The sequence below is a fragment of the Ctenopharyngodon idella genome, chromosome 10 (assembly GCF_019924925.1).
Source record: "Ctenopharyngodon idella isolate HZGC_01 chromosome 10, HZGC01, whole genome shotgun sequence".
Lineage (NCBI taxonomy): Eukaryota > Metazoa > Chordata > Actinopteri > Cypriniformes > Xenocyprididae > Ctenopharyngodon > Ctenopharyngodon idella.
The window spans coordinates 3,763,581-3,783,175 of record NC_067229.1 but is presented as its reverse complement, the minus strand read 5'-3'; the positions used below and the strand labels follow the sequence as shown (position 1 = coordinate 3,783,175).

The window sequence follows — 19,595 nt, the reverse complement described above, 5'->3', positions numbered from 1 at the left end:
CTCAATAAGGCTGCATTTATTTCATAATAAATACAGAAAAACAATACTATTGTGAAATATTATTACAATTTAAAATTATGGTTTTCTATTTTAATATACTTCAAAACATAATTTATTTCTGTGATCAAAGCTGAATTTTCATCAGTCATTACTCCAGTCTTAGTGTCACATGATCCTTCAGAAATCATTGTAATATGCTGATTTATTATCAATGTTGGAAACAGTTGTGCTGCTTAATATTATTTTATAACCTGTGATACTTTTTCAGGATTCACTGATGAATAAAAAGTTTTAAAAAAATATCAGCATTTATTTAAAATAGAAATCTTTTGTAACAATATACACTACCATTCAAAAGTTTGGGGTCAGTCATTTTTTTTTTTTTTTTTTGAAAGAAATTAATACTTTTATTGAGCACGGATGTGTTAAATTGATAAAAAGTGATAGTAAAGATTTATGTTGTTAGAAAATATTTATATTATGATAAATGCTGTTCTTTTTAACCTCTTATTCATCAGTGAATCCTGAAAAAAGTATCACAGGTTCCAAAAAAATATTAAGCAACACAACTGTTTTCAACATTGATAATAACTGAGTATCAAATCAAATAATAAGCCACGCCCTCGTGCTGTCGTCAGACTCGAAACCCCAAGTATTTAATCTGAGCCACATTCCAACTGAACTGGCATTAATGCGGAAGAGCGATTGAGACGCCATTATTTCACAGAATTTCAGCGCGTTTTGTCTGATGAAAATCGGTGAAAAATGGGTGTTCTCTTCATTTTCCTCTCAGTTGGTTCATTTTTACTCTACCAAGGTAAGGCTTTACTGTTTTACTCTACAAGGTAGAGAAGTATTATATGCAAATTCTGAACAGCGACATGATATTTACAACCAACGATTGTAAACCTACAACATTTTTCACAATCGATCAAAATGGGCAAGTATTATTTTAATGGCATACTTACTTGCGAACGTCCACTGAATGTCCAATGTAGTGTACAAAGTTATTGTAGCCTATGCGGAAGTCCGAATATAAAACCAAATTTACTTGAGTAAAAGTACTGATACCCTACATCGAAAATGACTCCACTACAAGTTACAAGTAACCAATTCCGATATGACTTGAGTAAAAGTACTGATACCCTACATCGAAAATGACTCCACTACAAGTTACAAGTAACCAATTCCAATATGATTTGTAGGCTCAGAGATGCACTAGTCCTGAGGGATGCCGGTGAAAATAAGAAACAATTGATTTGTAAGATGAGAAATCAAGTTTATTTTCTAAAATCAAAATAAATCTGAACACCTCAATGTTGCAATAAATCAAGGTCGACACAACAACCTTTTAAACGTCTACAAACTCTCAAGTCTCAGTTGAGCTCAAGCACACAGAAAGGCCATAAGTAAACCAATATCCTTCAAAACGGTCTTGTCAATATAGCGGATAAATAAAACAATGTTAAGTAAAATTAAATAGTCAAAGTCTACTGTATGTGCTGGTTTGAGCCTCATCACCAGCTGCAGTCATTTCCTCATCTAATAAATCAAACATCTGCGATCAGCAATTTACGGAAAATAAGTCGTGATCACGACAAAACAACTTTTGTTATCTCGAGATCACGAGAAAATTAAGTCGTGATCACGACAAAACAAGATAAAAAAAAAAAATAATAATCTATGGCCGTTTAGGGCTTCCGTAGCAAACAGCTTTGGAGAATTTGATGTTTCCCCATTCAAATAGATAGGAGTTGCACTTGCATGCCCGAGAGGCGTTTCAAAGATGGCCGCCGAGTGAAATGACTTGTCTTAAAGGGACTTTGATGTGTGTATATATGTATGTACAATACATTCACATTTATATGGGAACATGTATGTGCAATATATGTACACATTAAAGGATAAAACTTTATGAATATTACATGTAATGCTATTTTTGTCTTAATTTCTAAATATTGTATATGTATATAGCCATACATGGTCAATGCAGATAATGCAGTATATTGAAAAATATAAGCACTAGTTTCCCATATATGGACATGTATTATGTAACATATCACATTATATTTTGCAGTATATTCACATATATTTTTGTTCCTTAAGGGATGAACAAACCTACAGCCGCTCGCTTCGCTTCCCTTCCTTTCCCTTCATCTGCTGACAGAAAAAAACTGACATCAATTATAGGGTTAGAACACCCAAAAATGAAAATTATCACATGATTTACTCACCCTCAAGCCATCCTATGTGTATATGACTATCTTTTTTCAGACGAACGCAATCGGAGTTATATTAAAAAATATGGCTCTTCCAAGTTTAATAATGGTTGTGAATGGCGCTCACGATTTTGAAAAGCACATCCATCCATCATAAAAGTAATCTATATGGATCCAAGGGGTTAATATAGGCCTTTCTTTTTATAAGAAAAATATCCACATTTATAGCTTTATAAACTATAATCACTGACTGCCGTAGTCTAGTTCCAGCGGAAGAGTAACCTTTGACCCGAAGCATGACGTATTGACGAACACGGAAGCGCAGAAGATAGAGCAAAACAAAACACTGGTCACAAATTAGAAGACTAAAACGAGGATTTCGATATAACAGAAGAGGAGCTTGAGTTTGTTGTGTAGGAGTAACGTAAGCTTAGAAGAGAGTAGACACCTCTCGTGGTTTAGGTCTGGGTAACAAACTCAAGCCCCTCTTATATCGAAATCCTCTGACATTTCTTTTTAAAATTCTCTCTAATAGAGAGACACTGCAGCTGGACAATCAGACTGGAGATCTCCAAATCAGGAAAGTTAAAGTCACAGACTTTGGCCTTTATAAACTAGAGATCAACAGTGGCAGTGGGTTATCAACTGTAAGAGCCAAATGTAATGATTGTTCAACCACTAGATGGCGTGTGCACCAGTGGTGTTGGTGAAGGTTAACAGTTAACCAAGTGCAAATGAGAAAAATTAAAGTATTCATGTTGTTGAAAATGTACATTTTTAATTGAAATTTAATTTAATTTTCACACTCTATTTTTCTGAATATGCACATATTTCTTACACTTGTAAAGTAGAAACATTCATTTGTTAGCAGTGTTACCCCCCTAAACTGAAACTAAAGAAATTAACAACCATCGGTCATTTGCATACCATAAATATTAAAACAGTAAATCATACATATGCATTCTTAAAATGACTGTTCAACATTGTCAGACAAGCAGGATATGATCTTTAAACGGCGTGACATCAAATAGCTTGATAACTTTTTTATTTTGAATCTTAACTGCTTGCTGTGGCCTGCTTGTGGCTCAGATCTGGCAAACAGAAACGGCCCACACAAGGACCGTAATTCAGTGCAGCATGTGAGCTGGATCATCACACCACATGTGCCAGATGTGGGCCGGATCTGTGCGGACACTACGTTGCTATCTGTGATCCTTGGGTGAATAGCCATTAATGTTCTCTTTCCCATTCAGTTAAAATGCAAATGGGAAAACAGAACAGAGACAGAACAGGTTATGCCATCACAACACTTAAAGGGGAAATCACTCAAATTTCATTCAGCTATATTGCAGCTATGCAGCTATATCGGGTATATGTAAATGAATAATTTTGTGTAAATTCTACTTAATGATACATTTATTTAACAGTATAATTTTTATACCTGTTACACTAGGAGCTTGCATAAAAAGGCTATTGTTTGCTATCACTAACCTCTCTCTATTAAATCTTTATTTAATAGCTAGGTGGTCTATATAAGGCAAGTCTGAGTTTCATTTTATTTTGTATATAAATACTATAAATACTTTGCAGCTCCTTCTTCTGAAACAAGGAAATTAACTTCTTCATGTAATCAATGCCAATAAAAACAGTTTGTCATGAAATTATTGAGTTTGTAATCAGAAATAACTCAAGTGACTGAGTCTAATAAACTGTAATTTTAGTATTTACTATTATTATTATTGGATATAGGTGCTAAACTTGGAATGGTGAATTTCTGGTTAGGATACTAGATGGCGCTCTAGTAGCATAATATACATACTGCTTGTAGTATAATCTATTTATAAATGAGTTACCAGTCAGTGAAAAAAAGCACACTGTGTGGGATGCTGTTCGGAAATGTCGTGTACTCTAAACATTTTGTTTTAAATAATGATTTGAAAGTGAGAACAACTGTAATTACAGTAACTTTTTTGGGTGAAACTATGGTAAATTGCTTTGTGGTTTATCAGTGCATAATATTCTTTATCAGTGGTGAACATGTTCAATAATACTAATATAAGCAATAGTAATAGTGAACTGTTTCCTAAACACATGAAGTACACATTACAATTCTGTAGGAATATGACCCATCCTTCTAGTGGTCAAATGCTGTTATAGTTTCATTTCTGAGGGTGTTTATATCTGTAGCACATGTTGGAAGGCAGTGAGTGTAGTAGATACAAATAACACGTAGTAGCCTATATGCTGCTGGAAATCTGTGTAAGTTATCTGAGCTATGCATGAACTGACAGAATCTTTGAGATGGAAATGTAGGAGGTTACACGTTAGGTGGAAACACACATACATTTGACGTGGGATATTATCTACGAAACAAAGTGGTAAGTTTGGATACATTTTGGATAAACACTGGTAGTCTATATAATGCTAGCATACGTGCTTCAAGTGTATGATTATCAACAGATAGGAACACAGTGTCAGACGTTTACTAAAAGGTTTTATTGTCATGTAGTGTAAGAACTGTAACTCATTTGATCCACTTTATTTTCCAAAGAAGGAATATTTTTATTGACTGTAAACAACTAACAGGGTGCCGCCATGTTCGCCCGACGTCATATGCACAACATCGGCGTTATGGACTTCCGGGTGATTTTTACATTTTGGACCCGAGCCATATATCTGGAGACGACAATACCAGAGACTTGAGAGTGAACAATTTTACCTTCTAAACAACCACACAAACACCCAGAGCACCCTAATCACATCAAGGTACAAAAAAAAAACATCAGAACACTTATTTGCTAATTGTAGGCTAATAATTTCTCAAATTAAATAAACTTTTCCCATTAATTTAAGGATTAATAACACTCCAGACTGCACGTTCAGTCGTGTTTTGTTTCCTGATGATGGTTTGGTTTCCTCAGGTTCATGAAGAGCAGGTGCAGATCTTCATCTCTCACAAGTTTGTATCTGGACTTTGACACAATCAAGTTCCCTTAAGGTGAGATTTTCTGTGTGCATCTTTAACATTTTGGGGTTCCTCTTTTTCCTTCTCTTGAGAACTAAAGCTGTTTAAAACAACCAATTGTTGATGATATAATGAAGTTATTTTTTATTTAAATGACTGAATTAATTGAGATGAATGACCTTTTAATTGTGAAGTTTGTGCCTTTTCTTGTATATTTGGGAGTTGTGAAATTTTGAGTAGATCCACTTGGACACTTTACACAAGAATGATTGTGGATGATACTACTATATTACAAATACATGTTTGTTAAAGGTGCAATATGTAAGATTTTTGGATTATATACAAAAACCATAAGAACAATGCTATATATTTTATTGATTTGTGCACACATTATTCCAAATGTTTCCAACAATGTTTAATTTCAGAGAGATCCCGTGTCATTGCATTGCATTGCATGACGTCATATCCGTGTTACCCTCGATTTCTGGTTCTACTTTTGTAGAAACCACTGAAAAACCAAAGATGTTTAATATTAAACACATAATATTAAATATATATTATGAGTTTTATTAGACAGGTGAACAACTGTTTGAATACATTTATCATCATAAAATGAATTATATAGCTCAACTCAGTTAGTCTTATTGTTTGAATCTCTTGTTTTCAAGAGAACATGTTTGTACCAACACTATTGTGTCAAGTGGCTAACATAGCATAATCAGAAAGATCTTTATTTGTAGTAACAGTAATACAGCATTTTTCCACCATACAATGTTTTAAATTTAATTGCACACCATTTAACAACACAAGTCATCCCGCTTTTAATAATATGATATTCTAACTGATCTAGATTACTGCAATGTGCAGTAAGTGTCTCATACCAGCCACCAAGCAAATATACAGTAGTAGCGGTATAACTTTCAACACACTCAAATGTATTTTTAGTATGATTGTTTTGACCAAGTAAAACAGCGCAAGTAAAACAGCGCAAGTAAAACAGCGCTGCGTTTCCCCACAATTTTAATTCATCAAATAAAGCGACCTGCATGAGTAGTAATTGACTCTTCGCCGGGAGTTTGATTGACAAGCGATCTAACCAATCATAACGCCGAATCCGCCATTTTGTCCGACAAAGCAGTCAGGAGTTAACGTTAAGATTAACCTCGGTGGACCTGAACTTTGAAAATGGTGTGTCTTTCCGCGTTTGAAACAACATTCCTTCTGATGTTCATTCATGTTTATTTGATGCTATAAATGAACTAGTAAGAAGAGATGATCGGTTCACGAGCCACTTGAGCTGAGGCGCTACAGCGATCTGTCACCACATATTAAAGGTTTTTATTGTTTGAATTTCTTAAATTACATAATTTGAAAGCTGGGACTTTGTTTAATGTCAAAAGTAACCTGCTCTGTCTTGTCTGTCAACGTGTTGTCAGTGTCCTCTTTGCTCCGCGATGTATTTTTCACTCTGTGTGGCGTGACAGCGCCATGGCTTGGGGGGCGGGTCTTTGCGAAGGGTCGATTCAGCAATTAGTTTATTGTGATTGTCAAAACATGTGGTAACTAAACAGAATATCATTAAGTTTAGTGACAACATATTACAATGTTTACATCATGGTACAATAACTGGTACCCTACTGTTTTAGTGCTTGACACAAATTTCACAATTTCTATTCATAAGCTTATGATTCCGATCTTGATTCAGTATGGATTCATATGGATAAATATCAGGTAGAGTAGCTAAATGTTATTCTCAATTTTTCTCAAGGAAAAAATCTCTCAACTAATGCTGTAAACATAGAGGGAGCCCTGTTAGCTTGTGTTATTAAGGTTAAAATTAACAACTCAAATTAATAAGTTATCTTAGACATGTAAATCTGCTTTATGTGCACAAATAGTACGTTTTAACAATGCCGCCTAAACATCTTCGGTGATCGTGGCGCAGGTGGGGGTCAGCAGCTTGTATAAAGTGACCTTGACCGGTGTGGGGAAAATGTGATTGGTACAGATAGGTCAAATCAAGAGGTTGCAGGTCTTCATTGGTTTAATTAAAACCCATAACTTGTCAATACATGTGTCTGACTTCATGCAGCGCTGCGCAGACTGAATGGCATACGTTAGTGATGGGTGCTTTCGAAACACTGCTTCATGAAACTTTTACGAATCTTTTGTTTCGAATCAGTGGTTTGGAGCCTGTTTCAAACTGCCAAAGTCATGTGATTTCAGTAAACGAGGCTTTGTTACGTCATAACTGTTTCGAAACATTAATGGTTCACCTGGTGGTTTCAGTGGTTCAATGGTTGGCCTGTTTAGAACACATATTACACAGACACTTAATATTTAATGATATTAGATGATTAGTTAATTGTATTTGATAGATTATACTTTCAATAAAACGCCTGAAAAGGGTTTTTAAAAGCTGTTTTATACATGTTTGGCTTGAGTTTTTGTTGCATTTACACTGTTTTGACCGGCAGGCTTCACCAGCGTATGGCATTTCGAATGCTTCGAAACAGTGAATCGTTTGACGAAGCAATTGATTCAATTGATTCGAAGCTTCAAAAAAGCTTAGTTTCTCCCATCACTAGCGTATATGTTACATGCCTCTCCAGTGTAGGGGTCAGGGCAGGAGTAACAAGGAAGTTTGTGACAGTTAACATTAACAGACAAGCAGGAGCTCTCCTCTCCTGTCCCAGCACTCAAACACTCAAAAGTGACATTTATTTGGCAGGTTCAAAGTACACAAAATGGAAGTGTGGCTTCAGGAGGGGATAAGGCCAAAATAATAAACGTAAAGTTCTGACTTTGATTGGAACACTTTTTAACCTTTCAAATTAAACTTCAAAAGGAACAACAAAGTTCTTACCTTACTCCCTCTCTAAACAAACAAGGGAGAAAAACATGGACATAAGCAAAAACGGTCTTACCCTTTTTAGGGTTCATTTGGTGTGAGATTTACCTGGGCAGTGTAAGAGTGTGAGACAGAGCCCGAAAGCATGTGTTTCACCCCAAATGTGTGAGAGTTGGCAGAGAGTTGAAAGACTTTGACAGCTCTCAGTGAAACCATTTAAAAATTTTACATTACATGGTTACATTACAAGTGACCCAATTATGATTTTTTTTCCTCCTATGTGGCACAAATCGGATATTATGACCCACAAACGTGTAAGCAGGAAAAAAAGCACATGGACTCATTCATATGTGAAAATAAATCTTATATGAATCGGATACAGTGCATTTGCATCTGCCATGTAAGTGGACAGATCAGATATTACCCTATCAATCCGAGACATATGTCATTGAAAAACCGACGGTGGTGAATTATGTTAAATCAGGTGGACACCAACTGCGATCACATGACTCTTCAGTGGCGCATTAAAGGACAAAGGCTCAACCCACTTAAAGGGATAGTTCACCCAAAAATGAAAATTACCCCATGATTTACTCACCCTCAAGCTATCCTAGGTGTATATGACTATCTTTTTTCAGGCGAACACAATCGGAGATATATTTAAAAATATCCTTAGTCCTCCAAGGTTTATAATTATAGTGAATGGGGGGCCACATTTTGAAGACAAAAATTATCCATCCATCCATGAAGAAAAGTAATCCATACGACTCCAGGGGGTTAATAAAGGCCTTCGGAAGTGAAGCGATGTGTTTTTGTAAGAAAAATATCCATTTTTAAAACTGTATAAATTCAAATAACTAGGTTATGGTAGACAACCCGATTTGCGCACAACGTAATGACGAATGCAGAGACACAGAGGACAGAGCAAAACAAATCACCGGTCATGGATTACAAGTCTAAAAAGAAAATTTTTAAAGAGAAATTTCAGAGGATTTCGATATAAACGAGAAGAGGAGCTTAAATTTGTTGCAAGTTTGGCACAAGTCGTCCGCTGGAAGCTAGTTATTTAAAACTTTATAAATTCAAATATGGATATTTTTCTTACACAAACGCATCGCTTCACTTCAGAAGGCCTTTATTAATCCCCTGGAGTCGTTTGGATTACTTTTTGTATGGATGGATGCATTATTTTTGGCTTCAAAACGCAGCTCCCCATTCACAACCATTATAAAACTTAGAGGACTAAGGATATGTTTAAATATATCTCTAATTGTGTTCACCTGAAAAAAGATAGTCATATACTATTCCTTTAAGAGACCAATGCTTTACTGACCTTTAAAGATGCTGCGGAAAGCAAAAGCTTATCATTTCATCAGTGTTGATTGCAAATTGCACCGTTTTTACTTTCTTTTCGGCCTAAATTTTTTCGGGTCAGTACGTCTAACTTGGGTTGTTTCAGCAAGTGTATAATGTAAATGCAGATGTCGGATATGGGTCACTTTTAAAAGATGTAAAGAAAATAAATAAATAAATAAAAAAGATATATTCAAGAAATCGGAATTGGGCTTTAAGACCTGCTGTGTAAATGCGGCCTAAATGAAATCCCAAAGGGCCAAGGTTTGTCTGGTTAACATGGTCTGTTAGCCCTGCTGTTAGATGTTGTAAATACACCATTATGTGGGCGAAAGCACCTTTTATTTACATTGACAGTCATTTATTCATAGTATTATTGTAGTTTCAAAGTCACAGACTTAAAACATCTTAAAAGAGACTCTGAGGGAGCTGTAATATAAAGTGATCAGTCACATGGTATTATGAGTCAAGTGTCACACTACACGAGCAAACAGACAAAAGCTGTAACTGGGAAAAAAGCCATTAAACTTATTGAAAATGGCAGTTTTTTATTGAATTTAGTTTTTTTTTCTGAAAACAAGCATATTTGAGCCAAACTTATGTCAAAGAACAGATCAAGAACTTAAAACTACTACTTTGAAAAAATGTGTAATGATGCACATAAAAAAATGAGTAAATATCCTTTAGGCTGCAGCACTGTTATTTTACTGAAAAATATATTTTACATTATAGGAGACGTGTAGTAGTAGTAGCAGCAGCCGCATTGCAACTTTTAGTTAATTACTAAATTAACTAAAATGGAGAAACTAAAACTTACCTCTGAACATTTGTATGAAAATATAAACATTAAAACAGTGATTCACACATTGTATTTATTCTTAAAATGGCTGTGGAAAACGTGATATCAAGAAATGTTGTTCTTAGAAATGACTTCACCTTCTCATGCTAGAGCTGGAAATAACACCTAACTTTAGCTCTGCTTATCTGCAGGATCACATCATTTAGTATTTAAGGTTACTGTTCTCACATAACACCTCAACTTTCTCATGCAGTGAAAAAACATTGCGGAGCAAAGAGGACACTGACAACATGCCGACAGACCAGACTGAGCAGGTTACTTTTGATATGAAACAATCTCAACTTTCATAGTATATGATATTTTCATATTTTGCAGTAATATCACTGTTTGATGTGATATATTTTTTGTTTGTTTTTTGTTTTTTGACGAACTCCAACATTAATGGGTTTTTTTGTGGTAAAGCTGTTCTGTGTTCTGGGCAGAAGTTAAACAGCAAACATATGTAAAGTAGTGGAAAAAACACCCTAAAACCACACGCTAACTTGATAATCTTGACACGTTATCTTGACACCAAAATAAACACGCACAAACTGACATTAACCACAGATGTCCATAGACACATGCTCATGCAGAAGCTGTCCAGCAGATCAAACCACATCTCTGTACAGATGGAGATTATTCCGACCACAGCAGATAATTTTTTTGACACTGAAACTGAGCTGATGAAGCCTCAAACTGCGTCTAAAAAAAGTTCAGCTCAAGGATGTTTTAACTGCACAATTTACAGTACTAATATTTAATAATTTGCTTTTTTGATTGAAGCCTTTATTGTCATTATACTCATTATACATCAAGCTGAAAACTTGCATACTCTCATTTTGCACTTGGAGAGTGTTAATATTAGGTCCAGTTGTTGCTATGTTGTGATTCCTACCAATCCCAAATCTCAACTGTAGGCTTCTGGTGAAAGTAATCACACAGCTGGATCTTGCACTCACTGAAGACTGAAGTCTGATCATCTTCTAGTGACGACCCCTGCATACACCACTTCATCCTCCTTTTTAACATTCTGTAAAAAAAAAAAAAACAAACAAAAAAAAAATACAAGATATAATAATGAAACATTTGAAATCTGGACACTTAATGATATTAAATTAAAGATATGTGTTTAATAGTTTAATTTAGTTGTTTAAACCACTTTAATGCAGTCATTTGACCATTAAAACAGACCTGTTGATCTGCTTAATCAATGAAGAAATGTTTTCTGAAAACACTTGCAATTGTTGAAAAAGAAACAACTGAACAAAAATCAATGGTCAAGAGCCCAACTAAAGCAACCGCTGATCTCCATGATGGTGACCTCAAACAAAACATTTTCAATAAGACATCAACATCTAAACTTCTGTTAATTCTCAATAAGAGCTTCTGTAGACGTGTGACAGAAATAAAGTCAGTCTGGTTAGTAATAAGTGAAGCTGGTAATGCTGTTTGTGGAGTTGTTTAATCAGATCTTCAGAGATTTAATGTCTTTTATCTTCAGTTCATCTAAGGCTGTGGCTGAAGAAAGTTGTAGTTTGTGTTCTTATTTCTCTTTCTTTCAGTGCTTGTTCACAGCAGGTGTTTGAATGATTGAAAGAATGTTTCCGGAACATCATACTAACCTTTAAATAACATTCTACTAACATTAAGGAAACTGGACATTTTCATGTTCTTGGAATGTTACAAATCAACGTTCCTACAATGTTGAATTTTAAATCAAAATTAAGTTGAAAGAACGTTTGAGGAACATTATACCTTATAAAATATTTCCTCTAACGTCAAGAAAACTGGACATTTTTTTTAATGTTCCCAGAACCAACACTGAATATCTAGAGAACGTTCTTATAACAAAACTCTGTTAGATGGGAAGTTATTTTTAAAAATTAATTTCCTAATTTCCTGTTTTTACTTCCGGAACATGACTGTTGCACTCTGTGCCAAATTTCAAAGAGCCTAATACGAATTTCAAATGTAATGAAAAATCTGATCTGATTTGTTTTTGTGTAAACACAATGTAAATGCAGCCTCATTTCTTTCTTTTCCTGAAAGTTGGTTCAACTTTTGATTTAAAAAAAAAAAAAAAATCATTCTGTATCTGCTCAGTCAGACATATAGACATGCAGAACAACAGAAATATGTGCATTTTGTCACATTCTGAAGGCTTTAATTTAACATGTATATGAATGTTGAAGTGCTGATGAAGTTTAGAGACACTGCACTCTTTCAGTGTTTCTCGCATAGGCATATTTTTGGGTGGCAGGGGTGAAACCCACTTTTTGCCAGGGTCAATATTGTCCCTACCATTTTTTGAAACATCTCATGGCACAGATGTACCTAAGAGAGAAACATCTCTATTTGATTATTTGATTAGCAAATTGTTAATTTGTGTTAAATCAGAGGTGATCTTGTTTTTTGCGAGTGCTCATTACCGCTGTTATCAGTTCTCTCTCTGCGCTCGTGCACACTGCACAGTCTTCACACAGACGAGGCTTGAGCGCTTCAATCTATGACTTAACGCCGTCGTGGAGACTCTATTCATTCCGGTGAAATCACAAAACAAAATGTCCCTGCTCTTGATATGGAATCACTAACAAACACCTTTTGGTTTTAATGAGAAAAAAAAGAAAAAAAACTATAAGGGGGGCGGATTAGAACCTATGAGAACCCAGAACCTCTCTGACATGCTTAACAAAAGTTAACCACCATACTGTTGATTTTAAAAATGTATTTCAGTACAAATACCTGAGAAGTTGTTCAGTAAAAATGGGCTCATGAATATCTCATATGGTGCATTTGTTTGTGTTTGTAAAATGATCTGTCACATACAAGCACAACAATAAATCTGACTGCTAAAATTATACAGAGACACACAACATAAATTAAGAATATGATCTCACCGATTTCTGTACTTTTCTTTTGTAGAATGTCGGATCAGCGTAAGTGATCTCTTTATCTGTTTAAACAAAAATGACAGATGAATTAAAACCTCAAAAATCAATCTTATCTAAATCTGATTCATTCTGTCATGTTCTTGGGGGAGGGGAGGGTTAAATGTGTTAAATAATCATGATTACTGACCAAAGTTTTGTTTAGTTAAACCAAAAAAATTATTTAAATTGTTCTTGTGTCAATTGTACCAAAGTTCATGTTCATGTAACCTCATTTGGCTTATTTTATTAATTCAACCAAATAAATAATTATTTTATTTAAAATGTAAATCTTTTATTTCATATGATCAGTTCATCTATAAATTAATGCAGGAAAGTCTGTTTTGAGAGCTATGGATCTTTTTGCCTCTGATTTTCCCCACGGCCACATACTTGGGGCCAATATACTAAGCCTTATCTGATTGGCCATGGGAGGGTCCTGCAGGCCTCAGAGTGAGTTTTAAAGATTATTTGTAAAATATGACAAATAATTGTGTCTGATTTGTCTGTCGTTACAAGGCACAGACATATACAGCATGCATGAGCCAATTAGTGTTCAGTAACCTTCACCACATGATCTCCCCCGCCCTCACAGAGATGGAAGTTCATTGCAGCGGGGCACGGAGAAAGAAATGTCATGACGTGTAGCCAATATGGTGTCCCATACTCAGAATTTGTGCTCTGCATTTCACCCATCCAAACACACACACACCATGAACACACACCAGGATCACCTTTTTTTTTTTTGCTGCGGCACCCAGGGAGTGATTGAGGGTCAGGTGTCTTGCTCAAGGTTTGTGGGTAATGAGAGTTGAAGAGAGCGCTGTTGATTCACTACTCCCACCTACATTTTCTCCGGTACTGAGACTCGAACTCAAACATACAAAATACAGGATTACAGGCACGCTTACCCAGACAGAAACATAGTGTCCCTGCAAACAAGCCTGCACTGGCTCTTTACGGGCCCACTTAGGACTGCCATCGCAGGGCCCCTGAGAGCCCTAAATGGGCCCGTAAATGGCCAGTGCAAGCTTGTTTGCAGGGGTAGGCCCAGATCCACTGTCTGGGTATTGGTTAGAGAGTCGAACTTGTGTCAGGTTCGAATCTCTAATCAGTAGGCCACAACTGCTCCTGTACTGATGTAGCACTGTATGCGTGTATTCAGCATGCCTGTAACCCTGTATTTTGTATGTTTATATACATATCTTTATTCTTATATTAGTGCTAAAGTTAAACTTTACTCAGCTATCAAAGTTAGCTCTGAAGCAAGGTTAGTTCTAGTTAGTTCTATTTCTCCATTTTTAAGCACCCTGAGCTGGAAACTTGTCTATGGGGAAGAGCAACCATTTTTTTCAGAGCTTTTCGACAGGAATCATTTCATTAATTTAATCCCTGTTGTTTTGATATCCATAATGATCAATGTTCAAGCACTGATGCTTGTAGTTTTATTAGTTTGTTTGTCAGTAGAATGTTACAGTATGATTTCCACACACATTTATACACTATTACTGTTATTTATATTAGTATAATTGAAAATGTTCTCCACAAAGAAGTTTATGCACTGATAAACCACAAAGCAATTTACCATAGTTTCACCCAAAAAAGTTACTGTAATTACAATAGAGAAATAGAACTAACTAGAACTAACTTTGCTTCAGAGTTAACTTTGAGAGCCGAGTAAAGTTTGACTTTAGCACTAATAAGAATAAAGATAAGTATATAAATATACAAAATACAGGCTTACAGGCATGCTTACTGAATACATTTACTTACTGAGTCATTTTGTGTCTTATCTAAAATACTGTCTGTCTTTAGCAACCAAGGAAAAGAGTCAAGTCAAGTGAAAACAAATTGTATTTAATTACAACAGCTGTGAATTTGTTTGTTGTGAAATGATGTATGAGTTTATTATCATAAATATTGTGTATTGAACTAACACTGAATCATCAAGACCTTCACCTTTGACATTTCAGGCATCATCTGTGTTGTTACTTCATTTATGCTACTCTTTTATATCGCTTTTTATATTTGCTCATTTCATTTTATGATATTTTCTTTTACTGTCAAATCTTATGTTGTTGGTCACTGCATTATCTTCACAAGTGAGTTAGAGAAAAGGGAAGTCTTCATTTCAACATATGCTTTCACTGTGATGTATTAATACTTGTTGCATCTGGTCAAAGTCATAAGGCAAGTCTGAGTTTGACATTTCATTTTATTTTGTATATAAATACTTTGCAGCTCCTTTTTCTAAAACAAGGAAATTAACTTCTTCATGTGTTCATGTGATAAATGCCAATAAAAACATCTGATTTTCTCATAATGACTGGAATTTGTCAGTTTGTCATGAAATTATTGAATTTTTAATCAGAAATGACTCAAGTGATTGAGTCTAATAAACTGTAATTTTAGTATTTACTATTATTATTATTGGATTGAGGCGCTAAACTTGGAATGGTGAATTTCTGGTTAGGATACTAGATGGCGCTCTAGTAGCATAATATACATACTGCTTGTAGTATATACTATTTATAAAAGAGTTACCAGTCAGTCAAAAAAAGCACACTGTGTGGGATGCTCTTCCTAATCTAAGGACAAATCATATACTCTAAACATTTTGTTTTAAATGATTTTAAAGTGAGAACAACTGTAATTACAGTAACTTTTTTTGGTAAATTGCTTTGTGGCTTATCAGTGCATAATTTTCTTTGTAGTGAACATTTTCAATAATACTAAGCAATAGTAATAGTGAACTGTTGCCTAAACACATGAAGTACACATTACAATTTATTCTATAGGAATATGACCCATCCCTCTAGTGATCAAAGGCTGTTATAGTTTCATTTCTGAGGGTGTTTACATCTCTACACTGCTATATAGAAATCTGTGTAAGTTATCTGAGTTAGGTAGCTATGAACTGACAGAGTCTTTGAGATGGAAATGGAGGAGGTTATATGTTTACAATACAGCCACGTTAGGTGGAAACACACATAAATTTGACGTGGGATATTATCTACGAAACAAAGTGGTAAGTTTGGATACATTTTGGATAAACACTGGTAGCCTTTATTAGCATACGTGCTTCAAGTGTATGATTATCAACAGATAGGAACACAGTGTCAGACGTTTACTAAAAGGTTTTATTGTCATGTAGTGTAAGAACTGTAACTCATTTGATCCACTTTATTTTCTAAAAAAAAAAGGAATATTTTTATGGACTGTAAACATGGGTGCCGCCATGTTCGCGTGACGTAATATATGCACGACATCAGCGTTATCGACTATCGACGCCAAATCTGTTATGACCACAATACCAGAGACTTCAGAGTGAACTATTTTAACTTCTAAACAACCACATAAACACCCAGAGCACCCTAATCACATCAAGTAAAAATGATCAGAACACTCTGCAAACAAATATTTGCTAATTGTATTAATTTCTCAAATAAAGTCTTTTTTTTCCCCATTTAATTTAAGGATTAATAACACTCCAGACTCCCAGTTTAGTTGTGTTTTGTTTCCTGATGATGGTTTGTTTCCCTCAGGTGGTGGTTCATGAAGAGCAGGTGCAGATCTTCATCTCTCATAAGTTTGTATCTGGACTTTGACACCATCAGGTTCCCTTAAGGTGAGATTTTCTGTGTACATCTTTAACATTTTGGGGTTCCTCTTTGTCCTTCTCTTGAGAACTAAAGCTGTTCAGCTGCTGACCAAAACAACTAATTGTTGATGACATGATGAACAACGTTATTTTTTATTTAAATTACTGAATTAATTGAGATGGATACCTTTTAATTGTGAAGTTTGCAAAAACAAAAACCTTGCATCACAAAAAGTGTATTGTGATTGTCAAAACATTTGGCAATTAAACAGAAGATAATTAAATTAAATTAGATATTTTACTTCATAACCTGTTAAATAACCAGTTCGTCTACCTGTAAATGCAGATATCGGATATGGGTCACTTTTAAAAGATGTAGAAGTGTAAATGTGGCCTAAATGAAATCCCAAAGGGTCAAGGTTTGTCTAGTTAAAGTCTGTTAGCCCTGCTGTTAGATGTTGTAAATACACCATTATGTGAGCGAAAGCACCTTTATACATTGACAGTCATATATTCATATTATTGTAGTTTTAAAGTCACAGATTTAAAACATCTTAAAAGAGACTCTGAGGGAGTTCTAATATAGAGCAAACAGTCACATGGCATTATGAGTCAAGTGTCACGCTACACGAGCACAAGGACAAAACAGAGAAAAATGCCTTTAAACTTATTGAAAATGGCTCTTTTTTATTGAATTTTGTTTTTTTTTTCTGAAAATGAGCATATTTGAGCCAAATTATTTGTCACAGAACAGATCACATACTTACTAAAATCATGTGTAATGATACACATAAAAAAGTCCTTTGGACAGCAGCACTGTTATTTTACTGAAAAATATAGTTTGCATAAGTAGAAATGTATTGTATTGCATTGCAACATTTTGTTAGTTACTCTCCCCTGCAGTGATGGAAAAAATAAATCTAACCACTAAACATCTGTACGATAATATAAACATTACAACAGTGAATCACATTGTATTTACTCTTAAAATGACTCTCGTATATACAAAAACTGGATATGTTTATTTATATATTTTTTTTAAAAAAAAAGGTGTGATTTCAAGAAAAGTTGTTCTTAGAAATGACTTCATATTCTCTTGGTAGAGCTGGAAAAAAATACTGATTCTAGCACTGCAGTGAAAAAAAAAACATTGGGGAACAAAGAGGACACTGACAACACGCCGACAGACAAGACAGAGCATGTTATTTTTCAGCTTTCATAGTATATGATCTTTTCACCTTTTGCAGTATTATCACTATTTGATGCAATGTCTATTTTTGAAAAACATCCGCATTTATGGGTATTTTCTGGTAAAGCTATTATGTATTAAGCAGAAGTCAAACATCGTATGTGAAAGAGTGGAAAAAACCTTCAACCACTACTGACTACTGACGCATCTACTGACGCATCAAGATGAACCACAGATGTCCAGCTATAGACACATGCTCTTGCAGACCCTGTTTGTCTACCCAACAGATCAAACCACATCTCTGTGCAGACAGAAATATATCAGACCACATCAGATTATTTTTGACATACAAACTGAGCTGCTAGAGCCTTAAACTGCCAGGGGCCTTTAAAAGAAGTTCAAGGATGTTTTTATAGAACAACAGTAAAATTACAGTACTAGAATTTTTCTTAATTTCTTTGCTTTTAAATGTTAAACCAGCTCATTTTTTTTTGACAAAAAAAATATGGTGACCGGGAGGGGACATGTTCGGTTGACTTAGTTTTTATGTGGGAACGTGGTAAGTCGTGGCCACAAGATTATTTTGTTGGGGTAACGACATCCTTATTTTATTTTTAATAAGGAATGACAAAATAAGGGAGGAATAACCTGTATTATATTACACGCAATGTTGCCTAGAGACAGCATTTGAATGAAGTTTGTTATTATCAAAGAATGATAAAAGAATATGTAAGAACAGGCCTATAAGAAAACATTTTTATCCATCCCATCTCACAGCTTTTTAAATCCATTCACTGATCGTGTCTTTATTTATTATTACTATTATTATTATTATTATTATTATGCCTATTAAAACTAAATAAAATGAAATATATAGCCTAATATGTTAAATCCCTGTAAAGTGAACTTCCCATAAAATTGCCAACAAATAAAATATAATTAAAGCTTTATTGTCATGACTGTCGGGCATTTACAGTATTTTCAAAACATAGGCTGTATAGTGCTGTAAGTAGGCTATTAGATAATACATAATGTTAATTGGGTAAACAGCATATGTATATATTTTTTATATATATATATATATATATATATATATATATACTAAATTGCCAAAAGTTTTGGGACGCCTTTATGTGCACATGAACTTTAATGACATCCCATTCTTAATCCTTAGGGTTTAATGTGGAGTTGGCCCACCCTTTGCAGCTATTACAGCTTCAACTCTTCTGGGAAGGCTTTCCACAAGGTTTAGGAGTGTGTTTATGGGAACTTTTGACCATTCTTCTAGAAGTGCATTTGTGAGGTCAGGCACTGATGTTGGCGAGAAGGCCTGGCTCACAGTCTCCGCTCTAATTCATCCCAAAGGTGTTCTGTGGGGTTGAGGTCAGAACTCTGTGCAGGCCAGTCAAGTTCCTCCACACCAAACTCGCTCATCCATGTCTTTATGGACCTTGCTTTGTGCACTGGTGCGCAGTCATGTTGGAACAGAAAGGGGCCATCCCCAAACTGTTCCCACAAAGTTGGAAGCATGAAATTGTCCAAAATGTCTTGGTATGCTGAAGCATTAAGAGTTCCTTTCACTGGAACTAAGGGGCCCAGCCCAACCCCTGAAAAACAACCCCACACCATAATCCCCCCTCCACCAAACTTTA

General features: G+C 35.0%; 1 protein-coding gene and 1 long non-coding RNA gene across 10 annotated transcripts in view; both read left to right on the top strand.

Annotated features, from left to right (window-relative positions):
* Window positions 1–652: 652 nt before the first annotated feature.
* The window catches only part of LOC127519775 (carcinoembryonic antigen-related cell adhesion molecule 1-like), a 74,907-nt gene continuing 55,964 nt past the window's right edge, over window positions 653–19,595 (top strand). For all 7 annotated transcript variants that reach the window (XR_007931890.1, XM_051907331.1, XM_051907335.1 and 4 more), the window contains exon 1: window positions 653–817. Coding sequence is in view for 6 of the 7 variants with exons in the window: in XM_051907331.1 (XP_051763291.1) it covers window positions 766–817 (52 nt within the window). In the remaining variant the exon portion in view is untranslated. The remainder of the gene's footprint in view (window positions 818–19,595) is intronic.
* On the top strand, window positions 4,246–17,068 carry LOC127519902 (uncharacterized). 3 transcript variants are annotated; one of them, XR_007931952.1, is made up of 4 exons: window positions 4,246–4,597; window positions 4,806–4,985; window positions 5,141–5,217; window positions 16,699–17,068. It is a non-coding gene; the product is annotated as an uncharacterized LOC127519902 (long non-coding RNA). The 3 variants fall into 3 exon arrangements; XR_007931953.1 differs by having other exon boundaries at window positions 4,774–4,985; XR_007931954.1 differs by having other exon boundaries at window positions 4,771–4,985.